Source organism: Debaryomyces hansenii (assembly GCF_000006445.2).
Source record: "Debaryomyces hansenii CBS767 chromosome G complete sequence".
NCBI classification, from domain to species: Eukaryota; Fungi; Ascomycota; class Pichiomycetes; order Serinales; family Debaryomycetaceae; genus Debaryomyces; species Debaryomyces hansenii.
Window position 1 is genome coordinate 185797 of NC_006049.2, and position 17013 is coordinate 202809.

Below are 17013 nucleotides of genomic sequence, written 5' to 3' on the forward strand. Positions count from 1 at the left end.
CTAATTAATTAAAAATCAATCGTCTAAATATAAAAGTATGCAAGTAACTTTTTGGAAATTTGAAATTTAATACTACTGTAACTAATGAATTACCTGTCGAAAATAATCTTCGAAATACGTATATATTTATTCATTTCATTGCCCTGCCCTATTGAAAAAAAGAAAATTTTGCGTATGTCATTATTGCACCGTTTAGATAGTAATATTACACAAAACTCATAGTTAAGCACTAATAATCGCATGGTTATGATCGAAGCGCCTCGATTTTCGTTATCAGTGAATTTAACAAATCACATCAATTTTGCTTTTGATACAGATTTTTTCCCCAGTTTTTGGTTCTTCTTCATTTTAACTCGATACATATATAATGTGACCCCCTGGAAACCAGTCCCGCTAATTAGATTTGCTAAATACGCTTATTTTAGATTATCATCGTACTATCTATCCAGACATTGACGTAAGTTCGCTAGGTCAAGCCGCACTGATAAGTGCGTATTCGAATATTATTGGCTGGTGCGAGTGGTGAATCAATAAATTACGGTAAGAGAACACGACTTGTCTGTTCCTATATTTTCCGATGACAAGAAAAAATATGGCTGCGAAATTGCTTACAAGATGACTAAATTCAGGAAATACGTGACATAAGTAGCTAACTAGACTAATAACGCGAGAATTGAGAACAATAACACGCTCCAGGAACACCTGTTCGAATTGGATAACGCTTCATAGGACGAAAATGCGTATGGGGGAATGTATTGGGTTGATGATGGGTATTCCGCGGAATATGAAGGCGGGAGAGCTGCGGTGCCGGTAATAATAGCATGCGATGAGATGGACGTATCAGCAATATCGGACTGAGGTTGAGAATTAGTATTGATGGAGGAGTCAACGGTAGACGATGTGGGCAAGATGTCCGAATGTTCTTTTTGAAGTGATTCTGAAGATAATTCAGGAACGTAGGTAGGAAAAGTAGTGGTACAATCTTCGTCGCAAGAAATACTCTCGGTTATGGTTTCGGCGTCGGTAATTGGCGGGTATTCGCACAGGAGACATTCGCCAGTTTCCAGTGGTTCAGCATAAGTTGTAGTGCCGTTTGCTATATCGATGGTTGACAGAACAAATTCTGACGTCTGAGAATCGACGTACTCACTAGGAACACTTGATTCTTCATACAGTGTGGTCTCTGTTGTTCCAATAGCTGGTGGAATGGATGTGGACAATATCGAGGAACTTACACAGTCCTGACAAGAATGTGTTTCAGTAGTATTATTGACAGACATCTCGGTTGTTTCCACAACGGGAGGAACAGACGTAGACGATATCAACGAAATTGAACAGTCGTAACAAGAAATCGTTTCTGTGGTTCTATTGATAGACGTAGTCGTCTCTGTTTGAGTTTGAATGGTCGATGATAACGTACATTCAGTACAAAGAGTGGTTTCCTCCACACCTGACAGCGGTTCGGTATACGATTCCGTTGTATGACTAACTGGAGGTGGGATTGATGTGGACAAGATGGATGAATGTGAGCAGCTTTCACAGGGTGTTTCACTGCTAGTTTCTGATTCGGTAGTTGAAGACTCAAGTTTACTGCTTGTCTCTGAAGATTTGCTAATTGAAGATACAACTTCACTACTTGTCTTTGTTGATTCACTGGTTGATTCACTTGTAGAGTGTTCCCTGGTTGTTGATTCACTTGAAGAGGGTTCCCTGTTTGTTGATTCACTGGTTGATTCACTTGAAGAGGGTTCCCTAGTTGCTGATTCACTGGTTTTATGAGCACATTCCGAACAGATGGTTTCAGTTACTGTATTTGTATTCAATGTAGTTTCCGTCTCTGTTATGGGCGTCGTAGAACACTCATTGCATGGACTACTCGTTTCATGGGTACTTGTCATTTCTAAACTTGAAGATAACGCAATCGAACTCGATACTTCAGTATCTCCATTTGAAGAAGATACGCCGTCTACCACCCTTATTATTTTAGTGATTCCATCCACCTTAGAAGATCCATCGCTACATTTAATATTTTCAGCATATAAATGTTTAACATAAATGGAATTATCTGGATACTTTTCAAATCCTTCAAGGAATACTCTATACCCCAGTGGAATATTATTAAATGTAGCAGTAAGTTTTTTGTTATCACTTGAACATCTAATTGATCCCACATCGATTGATTTATAGCTCTTAGGTAAGTAGAAATCATTCAAGTCATTAGTAATCTTCAACTTGAATTGTGAGCAATCAACCGAGTTATTGGTTGTGAAAACCATAGAACCAGAAGTTATACCTTCATTGCAGGTGCCACTTAATACAAATACTTGTTCTAAATCTTGTGGGGTTGATCTTGAGTAGTATAATAATTCATCAGTCTTTTTGTCTGTGAAAAAAGGACCTGATTGAAAATTAACGTCAGATTGAATATTATTGAAGCTAACCTGATTGTCGCCTGAAGTAAACCTTTTTGCAGAAGAAATGTCTGAATCAGAAGAGGAACCGCCAGCATTAAATACAAAATCAAATGTTATTTCTCCTACTGCGGTCGTATCCTTTTTATCATCCACAGAACTTGTCATCGAACACTTGAGGTATGAAGCATCCCTATTAAATGAACCATCGTTTACTTGACAGCGAGCATAGATAGTACCGTCTGCTTTTAATAATATTTCGTTGCCACTAAACTTGGTTCTGAAAACATAAGGCATCAGGAAGAAAAATATGTCATTATGTAGAACATCAGCAGTAACAATTTTCCATCCGACAGTTGCAGTCCTTATATCTTGGGGTCTGCTCGATGTTGAAGGATTAGTTATTTTCAACGACTGCCATATATTAGTAACTGTTATAGCAGCAGTTGTTTCGAGTAAAACGAGGGATAATAATACTGTAATAAGGCTTGTCTTCATATTTATGAGCGAAGGAATTTAGTTGGTGCAAAATATTGAGATTTGATACAACCCCCAAGACGATACATTACCTATATATACATATTCTTAAAGTAGTTCGAGGCTTATGAAACACATGTTTCAATACCTTAACTACAAATGTGTAGTCTTTTTTAAACTGGAACAGTTTTTATCGATTTAAGTTTATATTGAATTACTCGAATAGGTTATGAAAGGTTGCAACAAAAATTCATATTTTTCGCAATTTTTATTCTTTTTTAAATATTTCCTTAGTTGAGGATTAACTACAATTTATTAAGATGACGCACTATCATAGCACTATTAAACATTCTATTTAAATATTCAAGCTAATTACAAAATAGTTTGAAGAAGTAGATATCATCTAATTCCAAAAAATGCCGGAAGAAAAAAAAAGTGTCAATAATGACTCGACACCTCAACATCCCGTTTCAAAAGATGCAAGTGCAATGGTCTATGCACCAAATTTTACGATTCAATTACCTATATGGTAATTACTTAATACGGATTTGAATAAGCTAATTGAAAATATTACTGTAATTGAATGCCAATGGATTTATTATTACCTATTAACGAACTTATAAGAAAAGTCGAAAGCATATTTACAAGAAGGTAAAATTCACTTAAAAAAAAAAAAATGCTATTTACATGCTTCACTCATTAGGTTTATCATTATTTTTATTATTAGCTTTATCTGAGTATCTTTCGTAAAAGTGGAAGGTTTCAAACCCAACTTCGACCATAATAAGAATTATGATGATCCACTCCAACCTGGTGCTTTTCTTCTCATTCAACACAGCTAACAACGCACTTTGCTCTTCTGTAGCATAATCTAATTTTCTATTCAAAATAGAAATTCTTGGGGAGATGTCTAGATTACGTGAAATCAACTCGTAAATTCTCTCTAAGGTAGGTTCAGTCCAGTACAAATCTGGGGTTTCAATTAACTCGGAATATAAGTTCAACTTACCTCTCAATAAGAACAATCTCCCCGTTAGTTTTAAGACATCCGATTCTGTCGTTTTTATTTGTTTCCCCTCCGATAAATATTCTGAGTTAACTCTAGTTAGCTGGATGTGGTTTTCCAACGCATTTTCCAATACAGATAACCGCGTAGACCGAGATAACCCTATTGCAAAGGCCGCTTTATCCAACAAGATTTTGTCTTTATTAGTGCCCTGTATCACCATGATATCCCCTTGCATGTACGAATTGCCATTATTAGGCGAGTTATCAGGAAGATAATCAAGCTCCACCCAATCAATCTCTTCACTCTCGGGTTCACATTTATCACATATAGCCGGAAGAAGCGTCGGCATGATTTGTTTCACAATAACTGACTCACTCAACCCCCAACCAACTATTGTTCCGTTTGTCAATATCATTAAGTCTTTTCCATTGTACTTGACGTTAATTACCTCTTCTGGCATCAACACCGAGTACTCGTTTCTTCTATTCCCGTCGGAATCGAGCCTATTAAGTTCATTCAAAACCACTTCGAAATCAATTGTTTCTCCAACCGTCACCGATGTCACCGGAGATAGATATTTCTCCAACACCTCAATGCTTTTTGGCTCGTTGTTTTTATTCAACAACGACAATATGTACTGCGCCGTCTCCCGTTGCAGATTTGGGCTCGACCGCCTTAAATGCTTGATCGAAGGTTTCTGCTTCTTGGTGCTCATATTGACCTTCTTGTCTTTCCCATTGGAAAGGTACCGTTTGCAAAGAGTGTCGCTCAATAATGGGACCCGCGTCATCCTCTGCACCGTTCCTGGGTTCCATCCACCGAGGCACCGCCTTTGAATCAATCTACTTATCATTTGCTTCTTCCAAACCAATACTCTTGACTATTATTCGTTCTGGCCGTTATCAGCTCATCTAACTATTCCTAATGCTGAATGCCTAAATATGTCCCATTCTCACATATACCCAGATAAAAAGCCCCGATTTAAGAATATTTCAGCACGTACCCCGGTACGAACTCCACGTAAGCCTACCGCGTGATTAGTCCCTATTCATAGCAGAAAAAAGTCCGGTCTAGACACCGTTACCTACAAATTGGGCCTGAAATCTAATCGGGCTAAATTACTGCGTACTCTTTTTTCATTTGAATTACGGCCAAAATAATGCTATGCTGTTCTTTTCATTTTGAGTCGGCTTGCGTATTTCATTTTTAAGTGATACTGGTACCATTCTTCATCCTATATTGTTCCAATGAGGCTCTCGGTTGGGTGACATAATGGCTTTCGAAATATCTATTATTCTTTTAATAGAATGGATGGCCATCGGTTTGTTTATATTAGTACTAAATAGGAAGTGTAATAACGAAGAAATCCTTGTAAGACAGGCGTAGGCTCAGTACACCCTTTTACACCTCTTCTAAAGGGGAGGTCGAAGGTGGAATGAACCTCTCTTAACACGAACATTCATTACAGTTTTTTGTCCATTAGGGCTTTTCATTAAGCTGAATACACCCACTAATTAACAAATTCGTACTCAAATAAACCTCATTGTAATAGCGAGCGGGTCAGAGCCGTTGTGGTCCGCACCGATATCTAGAAGCTGGACATTGTGGTCTGGGACAGGGGAAGAAAACTGGTATGTTTGACCTATCCCGAGTAGACAGGGGTTATGCTTTGTTTACCAAAAAAAATTAACCAAAATAATTCTATATAAAAGTCCACAAAACGCCATTATTGATGAATAGAAGCAAGTGGAATTGGAACATTTGACCATATTAAAGAAGAAAAACTTTCTTGATATATAAATAGGAAATAAATCAGTCGTAAAGAAATATATTGGTTTGAAAATACATATATTACGGAATATTATATTACAGAAATTAGATAAATATGTGGTACGTAGTGATCTGTTCTTTTCGATTCGAACCGTTTTAGTGAAAAATGCATACTAACAAGCTTCTAGTGGTATTTTTGGTTATGTCAACTTTTTAGTAGACAAGTCCAGAGGAGAGATTATGGACAATCTTATTGAAGGGCTTCAAAGATTAGAATACAGAGGGTATGATTCGAGTGGTATAGCCATTGATGGCAACAAGCAAGACGATGTCATCATTGTCAAGCAAACCGGTAAGGTTGTTGCCTTAAAGGAAGAAATTGTTAGACAAAATGTCGACCGTAGTACTGTGTTTGAAAACCACGTTGGTATCGCCCACACCAGATGGGCCACCCATGGTCAACCAATGACCACCAACTGTCATCCTCACAGATCTGACCCTAAGTCTGAGTTCGTCATTGTGCACAACGGTATTATCACCAACTACAGGGCTCTCAAGACTTTATTATTATCCAAAGGAATGAAATTTGAATCCGAAACCGATTCTGAATGTATTGCTAAGTTGTTTAAACACGTTTACGACTCCAACATGAAAGCCGGATACGCTTTAGATTTGAATGAATTAACTAAACAAGTCTTATACGAGTTAGAAGGTTCTTATGGTTTATTAGTTAAATCAACTCATTATCCCGGTGAAGTTTGTGGTACTAGAAAAGGTTCTCCATTGTTAGTTGGTGTCAAGACTGACAAAAAGTTAAAGGTTGATTTCGTTGATGTCGAATTCCCTGAATCCAACCCAGATCAAGCTCCAATCTCGAGCAACTCCACTGTCCAAGATATGGGTCTTTTACCAGTTGCTCAAGGTGAATCTAACTTGAGAACTTCTCAATCCAGAGCTTTCTTAGCTGATGACAACTTGCCAATGCCAGTTGAATTTTTCTTATCTTCTGATCCTGCTTCTGTTGTGCAACACACTAAGAAGGTCTTGTTTTTAGAAGATGATGATATTGCACACATCTACGATGGTGAATTACATATCCACAGAGCTAAAAAATTGGCCGGTGATTCAACTATCAGACAAATTCAAACATTGGAAATGGAATTGAATGAAATTATGAAGGGTCCTTACAAGCATTTCATGCAAAAGGAAATTTTTGAACAACCTGAATCAACTTTCAACACCATGAGAGGTAGAATTGATTTCGAGAATCCAAATGTCTTATTGGGTGGTTTGAAGTCATGGTTACCTACCATAAGAAGATGTAGAAGAATCATTATGATTGCGTGTGGTACTTCCTACCATTCATGTTTAGCTACTAGATCCATTTTTGAGGAATTAACTGAAATTCCTGTTGCAGTTGAATTAGCTTCTGACTTCTTGGATAGAAGGTCTCCTGTTTTCAGAGATGACACTTGTGTCTTTGTTTCTCAATCTGGTGAAACGGCTGATTCCATCTTAGCTTTACAATACTGTTTAGAAAGAGGTGCATTGACTGTTGGTATTGTTAACTCTGTTGGTTCAAGTATGTCAAGACAAACACACTGTGGTGTTCATATTAATGCCGGACCAGAGATCGGTGTTGCATCTACCAAGGCCTACACCTCTCAATACATTGCTTTGGTCATGTTCGCTTTATCCTTGTCAAATGATTCCATCTCTAAGGCTGCCCGTCACAAAGAAATCATCCAAGGATTGCGTAAAATCCCAGAACAAATCAAGACTGTTTTGCAATTAGAAGATAAGATTAAGCAATTATGTGACACTAGCTTGAACGATCAAAAATCTATGTTATTGTTAGGTAGAGGTTACCAACATGCTACTGCTTTGGAAGGTGCCTTAAAGATTAAGGAAATTTCCTACATGCATTCTGAAGGTGTGTTAGCCGGTGAATTGAAACATGGTGTTTTAGCATTGGTTGACAGTAAATTACCAATTATTGCTTTTGCTACTAGAGATTCCTTATTTCCAAAGGTTCTTTCCGCTATTGAGCAAGTCACAGCTAGAGATGGTAGACCAATTGTCATTTGTAACGAAGGCGATGATGTCATTGGCGGAAGTAGGGCATTGGCTACTTTGCACGTTCCATTGACTGTTGACTGTTTGCAAGGTTTATTGAACGTCATCCCATTGCAATTGATGAGTTATTGGTTAGCAGTTAACAGAGGCATTGATGTCGATTTCCCTCGTAACTTGGCTAAATCAGTTACTGTCGAGTAATCGGCTTCATCGCACCTATTTATCACGCCGCTTTTTCTTGATTATTACTTTACCCCTACTTTTATTTAACGTGGGTATTTGTTTCTCGCTTATACCTCATAATACCTTTATTTTATCCTGTTTTTGTCCCTTCTTAACTAAATATTAATACAGACCAATATACGCAATGAATAAATAATTTCTGTGTATTACTATACTATACTATACACGCGTAGAGTAAAAGTAACATAGATTTCAATAATGCCCTACTATTAACCACCAATAATATTATAATCTAGAACCCAAAGAAGCGATTATCTACGCTTGAAATAATCCGACGATCCAAAGTACGTCGACGAGTAATCAAATATTCTTTCACCCAAATCTAAATATTTGCCCGCGTAATATTTAACATCTTCACTATTAGTAGCAGAATCAAGATTTGGCCTATATTCATGTTAATCTACACCCTGGTTGATAATACTCTGTCATAATATATATACTTACGTTAAACCAGTGTTTCTTTTGACCCCAGCTAAGAAAGCAGACAATAATACTAAATCAGCACTGATATGAACAACTCTTCCAATCTAATTACGTTAGTTTTACGCATATTAATAATCTAACATGGTGATAATGGAGACTTTACTGTTTTCCCATCTTCACCTATGCAAATACATACCATCCTAACTTATATAACAATGTTATATCTTTATATGACTTATGTTAAATGCTAAATGGCACACTATCAATGTTTTGGCTGGCAACCAAGCGGGTTACCCGACATTATCACAATACTCAATTTTTTGTTCGATCATTAAATAAGAGTTGCTTATTGAAGGATTGAATTTCTTTATCATTATAACGTTTGATTATTCACGGAATGGATCAAAAAGAGGTTGTTTAACTAATTATCATGATATTCCGATATATTTAAAGCAATTAAATTGACAAGATAATCGAAGGATGCTACAATAACGATGGATTCAGTTGTTGAGGTGTATGTAGAGTGTTATATATAACGGTATGGTTCTAGAATGATGAACTATTGATAAGGTGAAATCATCCATCCAAATACTATGGGAATGCGATACAAGTACATCCAGATATATGACGCCGCCATAATATGCTAGTGAGAAATGGGTATCCTGTTTATAGTTCTCAGGTGGCGGCAGAGGTCCAACAATTACATTTTTTCTTTTACTGACTTTTACTTTGCTCCTTTTACACTTGGGATATGAACATGTGTTAAGCTACGATATACTATTTAACACTTGTTTATATGGCTCGTATGGGAGGATTTCTTTTGACTTTTTACTCTACTTATTACATATTTCCGTAAACCCTTGAGTTAGTAATAACCGATTTTCAGAGAAGATGCTTGGGATAGTTATATTTGATTCATCCTGACAAGAATATTAGGGGACATTGTCATGATAGGTCCCAGTACGTGGTGGTGGGATAGAAAATAGGTTGACGTTGTTTTAAGTACCGGCGAATGTATCCGGGTAACACCATTGGGGATTTTTTTTAATTCTGTCGCCTTCTTAAAATGATAGTCATAAGGTGATTGAACTTGACTAGCTATCAATTCACTAGAACTTACTTAGCGACCAAAATGTCAGATAGATATAGACCACCAAGTGGCCCAAGATCTACTAGAGGATATGAAGATCGAAGAAATCCCAACCCAACAAGTAGTAACAACAACAACTCCAATAGTAATAACAGAAACTATAAATCTTCCTATGGACAGAGAGATACGTACACACCATCAGGACCTAAAAGGTATCAAGAACGGGATAACTACAGACCTAATTCGTCTGCGAATGAAAGGAGCGAATCCTATCAACCATCAAAATTCAGACCGTCTGGACCATCTGGTTACAGAGGTAACGATAGAGACTTTCACTTTCGCCCTGGCTCGAAGAGACCACACCCATCAGAGTCGAAAGGCTATAGAGGAGGGGATGATTACAGAAAAAGACAGGACAGAACAGATTTCAATGGTCCAGCGCCTGGCCCATCAAGTTATAGGGATAAATCAAGCACATACAGGAATCCAAGGTATGATAATAACAGTTATAAACCAAAAGTGAACTTAAAAAACTTACCGAAGGGCCCAAGGTCAGGGAATGTGAACGATTCCAGAGCTAAACCAAGACCATATCTGAAGGACGAAGAGGCTGCACCACCTATTAAATTAAGTAAATCGCAAATATATCTGATACGTATAACGAGACCGTCTGAAATTTATAAAAGAGTTCAGCAGGTAGGTGAAGGGACATACGGAAAAGTATATAAAGCTACCAATTCTATCACCGATGAATATGTTGCTTTGAAGAAATTAAGATTAGAATCTGAAAGAGAAGGTTTCCCGATCACGGCCATGAGAGAAATAAAGCTCTTACAATCGTTTGACCATGAAAATGTTGTCGGATTACTAGAGATGATGGTGGAACACAATCAAATTTATATGATATTTGATTATATGGATCACGACTTGACAGGTTTATTAACACACCCCGATTTAAAGTTAACAGAAAGTCATAGGAAATTCATTTTCAAGCAATTAATGGAAGGCTTGCAGTATTTACACAAGAAAAGAGTTATCCATCGGGATATTAAAGGTTCGAACATTTTGTTAGATAATATAGGAAGGTTAAAAATAGCAGATTTTGGCTTGGCAAGAACCATGAATGTTCTTAATGATGGAGAGATTCCAGATTATACCAATAGAGTTATTACAATTTGGTACAGACCACCAGAATTACTTTTAGGTTCTACAGATTATGGCAGAGAAGTGGATATCTGGGGCGTGGGCTGTCTTTTGATTGAGTTGTATTCGAAAATAGCCGCATTTCAAGGATTTGACGAGATTGGCCAATTATATAAGATATTTAATGTTATGGGTACTCCAAATATTGAAAATTGGCCTGATATGGAAAATTTGCCTTGGTTTGAGATGTTGAAACCAAAGATAAACAAAGCAAGCACTTTTAAGAATGAGTATGAGTCTATCATGTCAGAGCAAAGTTTTGATTTAGCTGTCAAATTATTGACATTGAATCCTAAGAAGAGGTTAACCGCTAGAGAGGCTTTAGAACATCCATATTTCACGGAGGATCCAAAACCAGAACCTTTGCATTTTTTGAAAGATGTTAAAGGCGAATGGCATGAATTTGAAACTAAAAAGAGGAGAAGAAAAGAGCGTAAGAGGTTGCAAGATGCGAAGAATGCATCATCCCAAAACATAGCACAACTCAATAATGGGCCTTCGATGGATTCGGTTCCAGATTCAGTAGTACCACCAGATGGGCCAAAGGATTAATATTAAATAGCATAGGAGAACTTAGATGTAGAAATTAATACATTATGAAAAAATATTCGCATGGTCCGCATATTCTTGCGGAACATTATTGTACGCACAGAAACAAATTTGCGCCCAAAAGGCTTTTCAACATTTACATGGGAAATACTTGTTAAAGAAGAGTACTAATAAAACCTTTTATTACAACAGTTCCAATATGAGGACAGAATTCACAAGACCAAGATTTCTATTCCTTTATTTATCATTGGGCTTATTGTTCACGAGGAGAGCAATTGCAATCAACAATAAGCACCCTTTATCAGATCTACATACAAATGCCTTACGAAAAGACTTCAATGATTGCATGGACACAATAGAAAATAACAATTTGAAATTCCATTCATGTCAAGGATTTTCGTCAATTGAAAGTTGTCGTTGCTTCTTCTTGAAAGAGGTTGACCATCAATGTAAGTCCTTGGGTGAAAAAAGCAGCAATTATTGGTACTTTGAGCACCAGATTCTAACATATTGTAAGAATGTTCACACGACTTCTTACTCTGTGGAAATTCCATCCAAAACGAGCGGAAATAATGACTTTAAATTCGATAATAAATTGGGTATTAATGGTTCTGGATCGTACGGAACAGATATATTTGCAAGCGGTAACACCCCAGAATATTATCCTCCTAAACCTCTTGGAGTCGATGAACCACGTATGCTGGATGATAACATCAATCTAACTCATAGATTACAAAAGAGATGGGATGCTGCGGCTACTACTTTAGACTTTGAAGAATACTATGAAAAGAAGAAACCAAATGCCATGACAATCAATTGCAAGCTTATGAGATCCTTGAAGATAACAGCTTCACCAACCAATCACCAAATGACCCAATTTTCAACGACGATTCTAGTTCAAAATCCAACTGGAACCCACACAACTTCCATCGAAGCTATATTGGTGTTACCGAAGAATAAAGACCAATCTCAAGACCAGAAACACGAGAAAAGATTGAACATCAACACCGTAAACGCAACAACTAATTTTACAGAAGTGAACGTCGTTTATTTGTCTGATGCATCTTTTTTCAGCCAAAAGTTACCACTAATTTTACTTGCGGCATCAGTCTTACTTTCCGTTATTTTTTTTTCTTCCTACACCTACTAAATATCGATTTGCCTGTAACCGTTGTAAAGGGCTCTGTTTATTTCTATAGTCCAATTCCATTTAGATATTACAATTCCAATATTCACCATTGGTTGTCTTTATTTTAGCAAATGTAAGTTGACCATTTAATATTGTATGCAGTACAATATGAGTGGCTATATTAATGACCAACAAACACTAATTTCCCAAGAAACATACTAGTGCATTGATTTATAATTTAGCAATTAATCTAGTTAAGCAGTCAGAAGCATAAAAAAAAGTCTCCAGTAGACTCATACATCCCAAGGTTAGCTTATATATAAATCTAATTACACGATCGTGAATAATTCATATACTGAAAAAGTGATCCGTGTGCAAAATGGGATCTTGTACATCTAAGCAGCTGGACAATACCAAGCCATCAGAGGCACCGAAGGTCAATAACAAGCGCCATGATCAAAAACAATCATTGAACTCAAATAAAAATAATATCAACGCGTCAAAAGACCATAATACATCGACGGATTCTTCGAACGAATTGCATTCTTCAACGTACCCAGAAAAGTCTGCAAATGAAACTTCAAATGCCATTTCTTCTTCGGCTGGTTCTGAAAAGGAAGTTAAAGTGTTGTTGTTGGGATCAGGGGAAAGTGGTAAGTCCACAATTGTTAAGCAGATGAAAATCTTACATCAAAATGGGTATAGCACGGAGGAATTATATGAATATAAGCCGTTTGTTTATAAGAATGTCTTGGAGTGTATCAAAAGTGTGATTAATGCAATAATCGATTTGGAACCTGATTTAATACATAAACAGAATGAAACCGGAGCAGATGACAATATAGGGAATAACACCGTTGCACCGGACAACCAGGAGGATCGCATACAGCAATTCAGTGGTACAAAGGATGCAAATCGTAAGCACGTATTAGATTATGATATGTTAAATGAAGTTTTGGATTATGAGGTCAACATTAATGTTGATGAATCTTTCAATCCAGATATTGCTGGTAAGATTATTCACATTTATAAGACCCCGGAGGTTCAGAAATTTATCAGATACCAACAGGGAAATTTCTATTTAATTGATTCTACTAATTACTTCTTGAATGATTTAGAAAGGATTTCGAAAGTCGACTACTGTCCATCAGTTAATGATATTTTGAGAACGCGTAAGAAAACTTCTGGTATTTTTGATTTCAAATTTCAAATGAGCGGTGGATTGAATATTCATATGTTCGATGTTGGTGGTCAAAGATCAGAAAGAAAGAAATGGATTCATTGCTTTGATAATGTTACTTCTATTATATTTTGTGTTGCTTTGTCTGAATATGACCAAGTTTTACTCGAAGAAAATAGTCAAAATAGATTAGAAGAATCGTTAATTTTGTTTGATTCCGTGGTTAATTCAAGGTGGTTTGCAAGAACTTCAATTGTCTTGTTTTTGAATAAAATTGATGTGTTTGCAGAAAAGTTGCCCTATTCTCCTCTAGAAAACCACTTTCCTGATTATACCGGTGGTAATAACATTAACAAAGCTGCCAAGTATATTTTATGGAGGTTCAATCAAGTGAATCGATCCGGTTTAAGTATCTATCCCCATGTAACACAAGCTACAGATACCTCAAATATTCAATTGGTATTTGCAGCTATCAAAGAAACAATTTTGGAAAATAGCTTAAAAGATAGTGGACTCCTATAATTTATGTCCAATTTTCGACATTGAATAGTTTTCATTGAGTATTAATAACACACATAGCTCTCGTGAATTTTGTGCACTATTCTTTTAAAGTAATATTTTAAATTAATATTAGATATAATCTATATACTTTATATGCAATATTAATAATTATTCAACTCAACTTTCGGCGTTCTTATCATCTCTACTTCTCACATAATGAAGATTAAAGTTTCCTCTTCCTCGGTTTCCTCTCGAACCTCTAACAGAACCCCTAAAACCACCCCTACCCCTTCCTCTACCTCCTCTACCTCTACCACGATTGGAGGCAGTAGAAATCTTGTCCGACAGCACATCTGACTTTGTTGCATCCGTCTCTTTCGTATTTACGGAATCTGCAATATTCTGTTTTCCACCAGTGGAAGACGATGTCTGCCCATTGCTAGGATCTGTGATGACTTCCTTTCCAATTAATTCTGGGGTTTTGCTTCTTTTTTCGTTAGTTATTATCGCATCATTCAGTGCGTTTATAGATGCTTCAGGCTTTATATCTTTCATATCTTTGAAGTCTTTTACATCATTTACTTCTTTCACATCCTTAGTACCATTAAGGGCCTCAACTTGATCTGAATTGCTAGTTTCTTTAGTCTTCTTACCATTTTTACCGGTGTTGTTACCTTTCAGATTAGCTTGTAGCCTTCTGGACTTGACCTCCTCCATTTTTTTAACATCTTTCTTTGGCAAATCTGTCGCTTTAGCTCTTCCAGAAGACCTGTTCTTATTTCTTCCGGAAACCTTTGGCCCCGGTACCCGATCATCTTTACTGGTATCCTCATTACTGTTACTCTTCACCACGATATTCCTCGTATCACTTGCATCTTGAATACCAAGAGATGTGGTTTTCGATACTTCGGTGGGTAAACCTAATTCTTTTGGATCCTGGCGTCTATAGTTCAAGCCATTGCTCTTTTTATTATTGAGAGTTTGTGAATGAGAGTTACAACGAGTATTTTGGGAATTTTGCATCTTTTCTCTCTGGGCATTCTGTCTTTTACTTAATTCTGCAAAATGCTTCTTGAAATTTGGTCTGTCCTTTGCCCGTTCAGCTTCTTGGGATGGGGGAGCATGTACTTCGATCGTTTTCTTGTTTTCCTCTTGAGCAGGGACAGATTGTGCTTCATTTTTCTTGCCGTCTACTTCGCGCGAAGGTTTCACATCAGGAACATTTTCTTTGGATTTGCTTGAACCATTCACATGAGACTCATGCATGACTTCCAGTTTATTATTTTGTGATAAAGAATCATTAATTTTCTTCAATTTATCTTCTATTTCCTTATCCTTAGATTTTTTGTCGAGATCCATATTTGCTGCAGAATTTTCCGAATTTGAAATGAATTGGCTTTCTTTGACCGTTAAGTCTACTGTTGGTGTTTGAGTCTTCTTTTTCAATATTACTGGTTTATTAGTATTTGGCTTTGGTGAATTTTTAATTGACTTAGGAGTACCTCTCCCTTTAGGGGGAGGAGGGTTTTTGTTTTTACTTAATAGCTCTGCAAGACTTTTATTATCATCCTTTGGAGCATATATGGATTCTGGGATAGGAGCTTTCATTAACTGTGATGTTTCTGTTTCCTGCGCCTCTGGATGCGATTCAGGACTAGGCACATTCTGATTTGTAGAGGGTGAAGGCCTCTTCAAAATATTAACTGAAGGCCGCCTGGAACTTTTCTGTGACGGTCTTCTTTCACGGGGAAAGTGGGATTCTTCTGACGATGCATGCTTTTCTGTCGCATCATGTTGATCCAAATCAAGACTATCAGCCATTGGACCTAAAGTCTTAATAGTCGTGTGGTTGATCGTAATAAGCTTCTTGTCAATCTCATGTTGTTTTGATAATACGTCTACTGGTTTTGCTGCGCCGAAGGGATTTGGCTTATTCTTTGGAGGTGCTGCCACTGGAGGTGCTACGGAACCTTCCTGCAGTATTGATGATTTTCTGTCGGATAAACTTGGCTGTAATGATGCAATAGCCAGAGAGTTTAATGGCTGATACTTCTTTGGAGGAGAGTTTATATTAATATTGCGTGATGGACCATGATCAAATCCGCCATGGCCAAAATGTTGGCTTTGCTTTTGCTTAACAAAATCATCCTGGATTTGCTGGATTTCCCGTTCGTGATCTTGATTAAAGCTAATACAGTGCTGAAAATCATGGAAATCTGCCAATTCAACCACAACCCTTCTGGTCGCGTTGTAATATAAATCTTGCCATTTTAATACCTTATTCATTTCCTGGAATGATTCTAACTCAACGAATGCTACTTTCTTAATAACATGCGTCTCTAGAATATTCGACGAAGGGTCCACCACTATCTTAAACTTAACAAACGTCGTGTATCTACTCTTAAACAAATCTTCAATAAACCCATCGTTAGACGTAATCGGAAGATTCAATAACTTCACTATGTACGGCGGCCCATTATCATGAATCCCAGACAGCCTATTATACGAATGGCCACCAAATCCACCAGAGGGATGCGAGCTTCCAAACGGATCTTTTGAATATACCGAGTGTTTGTGCTTTTCTATGGGAACTGATATAGATGCCATATCTATTTCATCATCTGCCCAAGAGCCTCCAAAAGCTAATATTTCTAGTTAGTATACTTATTCATACAATGTCAATTGACCCCCTTACTATTATCTTTACTTACACTGGTCACTGAAGAACTCTTGCAATGTCATTTTTTTTTGAGGTGCTATATAAATTCCGTCTGTTAGTATCATCGGTCTCATTTTTGATCCTTTTTCCTCCCAATTTTCTATTTAATTACAAACATACCCATCTTCCTAAGTATCAATACTTGTTCAATACTATATATATCCTTGGAACTATCGATTGATCTCTTAAATTATTAATCATAAACGCTTTGAAACAGCATATAATTTTACGTG

At 36.9% G+C, this 17013-nt stretch overlaps 8 protein-coding genes across 8 annotated transcripts; 4 read left to right on the plus strand and 4 right to left on the minus strand. All coding sequences in view use genetic code 12, as the record gives it.

The window, feature by feature from the left end:
• Positions 1-653: 653 nt before the first annotated feature.
• DEHA2G02178g (DEHA2G02178p) lies at positions 654-2909 on the minus strand (the record flags this gene model as incomplete). The annotated part of the gene is made up of 1 exon (XM_461635.1): positions 654-2909. One exon carries the CDS (start codon positions 2907-2909, stop codon positions 654-656), a length of 2256 nt encoding a protein of 751 aa, XP_461635.2.
• A 671-nt stretch (positions 2910-3580) lies between these two features.
• DEHA2G02200g (DEHA2G02200p) lies at positions 3581-4750 on the minus strand (the record flags this gene model as incomplete). The annotated part of the gene is made up of 1 exon (XM_002770520.1): positions 3581-4750. The coding sequence occupies one exon, from the start codon at positions 4748-4750 to the stop codon at positions 3581-3583; it is 1170 nt and encodes a 389-aa protein (XP_002770566.1).
• A 1032-nt stretch (positions 4751-5782) lies between these two features.
• DEHA2G02222g (DEHA2G02222p) lies at positions 5783-7944 on the plus strand (the record flags this gene model as incomplete). Its single annotated transcript, XM_461639.1, has 2 exons — positions 5783-5787; positions 5856-7944. 2 exons carry the CDS (start codon positions 5783-5785, stop codon positions 7942-7944), a joined length of 2094 nt encoding a protein of 697 aa, XP_461639.1.
• Positions 7945-8237: 293 nt separating this feature from the next.
• Positions 8238-8608, minus strand: DEHA2G02244g (DEHA2G02244p; the record flags this gene model as incomplete). The annotated part of the gene is made up of 3 exons (XM_461640.1): positions 8238-8370; positions 8431-8513; positions 8606-8608. 3 exons carry the CDS (start codon positions 8606-8608, stop codon positions 8238-8240), a joined length of 219 nt encoding a protein of 72 aa, XP_461640.1.
• Positions 8609-9541: 933 nt separating this feature from the next.
• DEHA2G02266g (DEHA2G02266p) lies at positions 9542-11254 on the plus strand (the record flags this gene model as incomplete). The annotated part of the gene is made up of 1 exon (XM_461641.1): positions 9542-11254. One exon carries the CDS (start codon positions 9542-9544, stop codon positions 11252-11254), a length of 1713 nt encoding a protein of 570 aa, XP_461641.2.
• A 196-nt stretch (positions 11255-11450) lies between these two features.
• DEHA2G02288g (DEHA2G02288p) lies at positions 11451-12401 on the plus strand (the record flags this gene model as incomplete). Its single annotated transcript, XM_461642.1, has 1 exon — positions 11451-12401. The coding sequence occupies one exon, from the start codon at positions 11451-11453 to the stop codon at positions 12399-12401; it is 951 nt and encodes a 316-aa protein (XP_461642.2).
• Positions 12402-12759: 358 nt separating this feature from the next.
• DEHA2G02310g (DEHA2G02310p) lies at positions 12760-14082 on the plus strand (the record flags this gene model as incomplete). The annotated part of the gene is made up of 1 exon (XM_461643.1): positions 12760-14082. One exon carries the CDS (start codon positions 12760-12762, stop codon positions 14080-14082), a length of 1323 nt encoding a protein of 440 aa, XP_461643.2.
• Positions 14083-14238: 156 nt separating this feature from the next.
• DEHA2G02332g (DEHA2G02332p) lies at positions 14239-16904 on the minus strand (the record flags this gene model as incomplete). Its single annotated transcript, XM_461644.2, has 3 exons — positions 14239-16703; positions 16773-16817; positions 16901-16904. 3 exons carry the CDS (start codon positions 16902-16904, stop codon positions 14239-14241), a joined length of 2514 nt encoding a protein of 837 aa, XP_461644.2.
• Between the last annotated feature and the right edge of the window lie 109 nt (positions 16905-17013).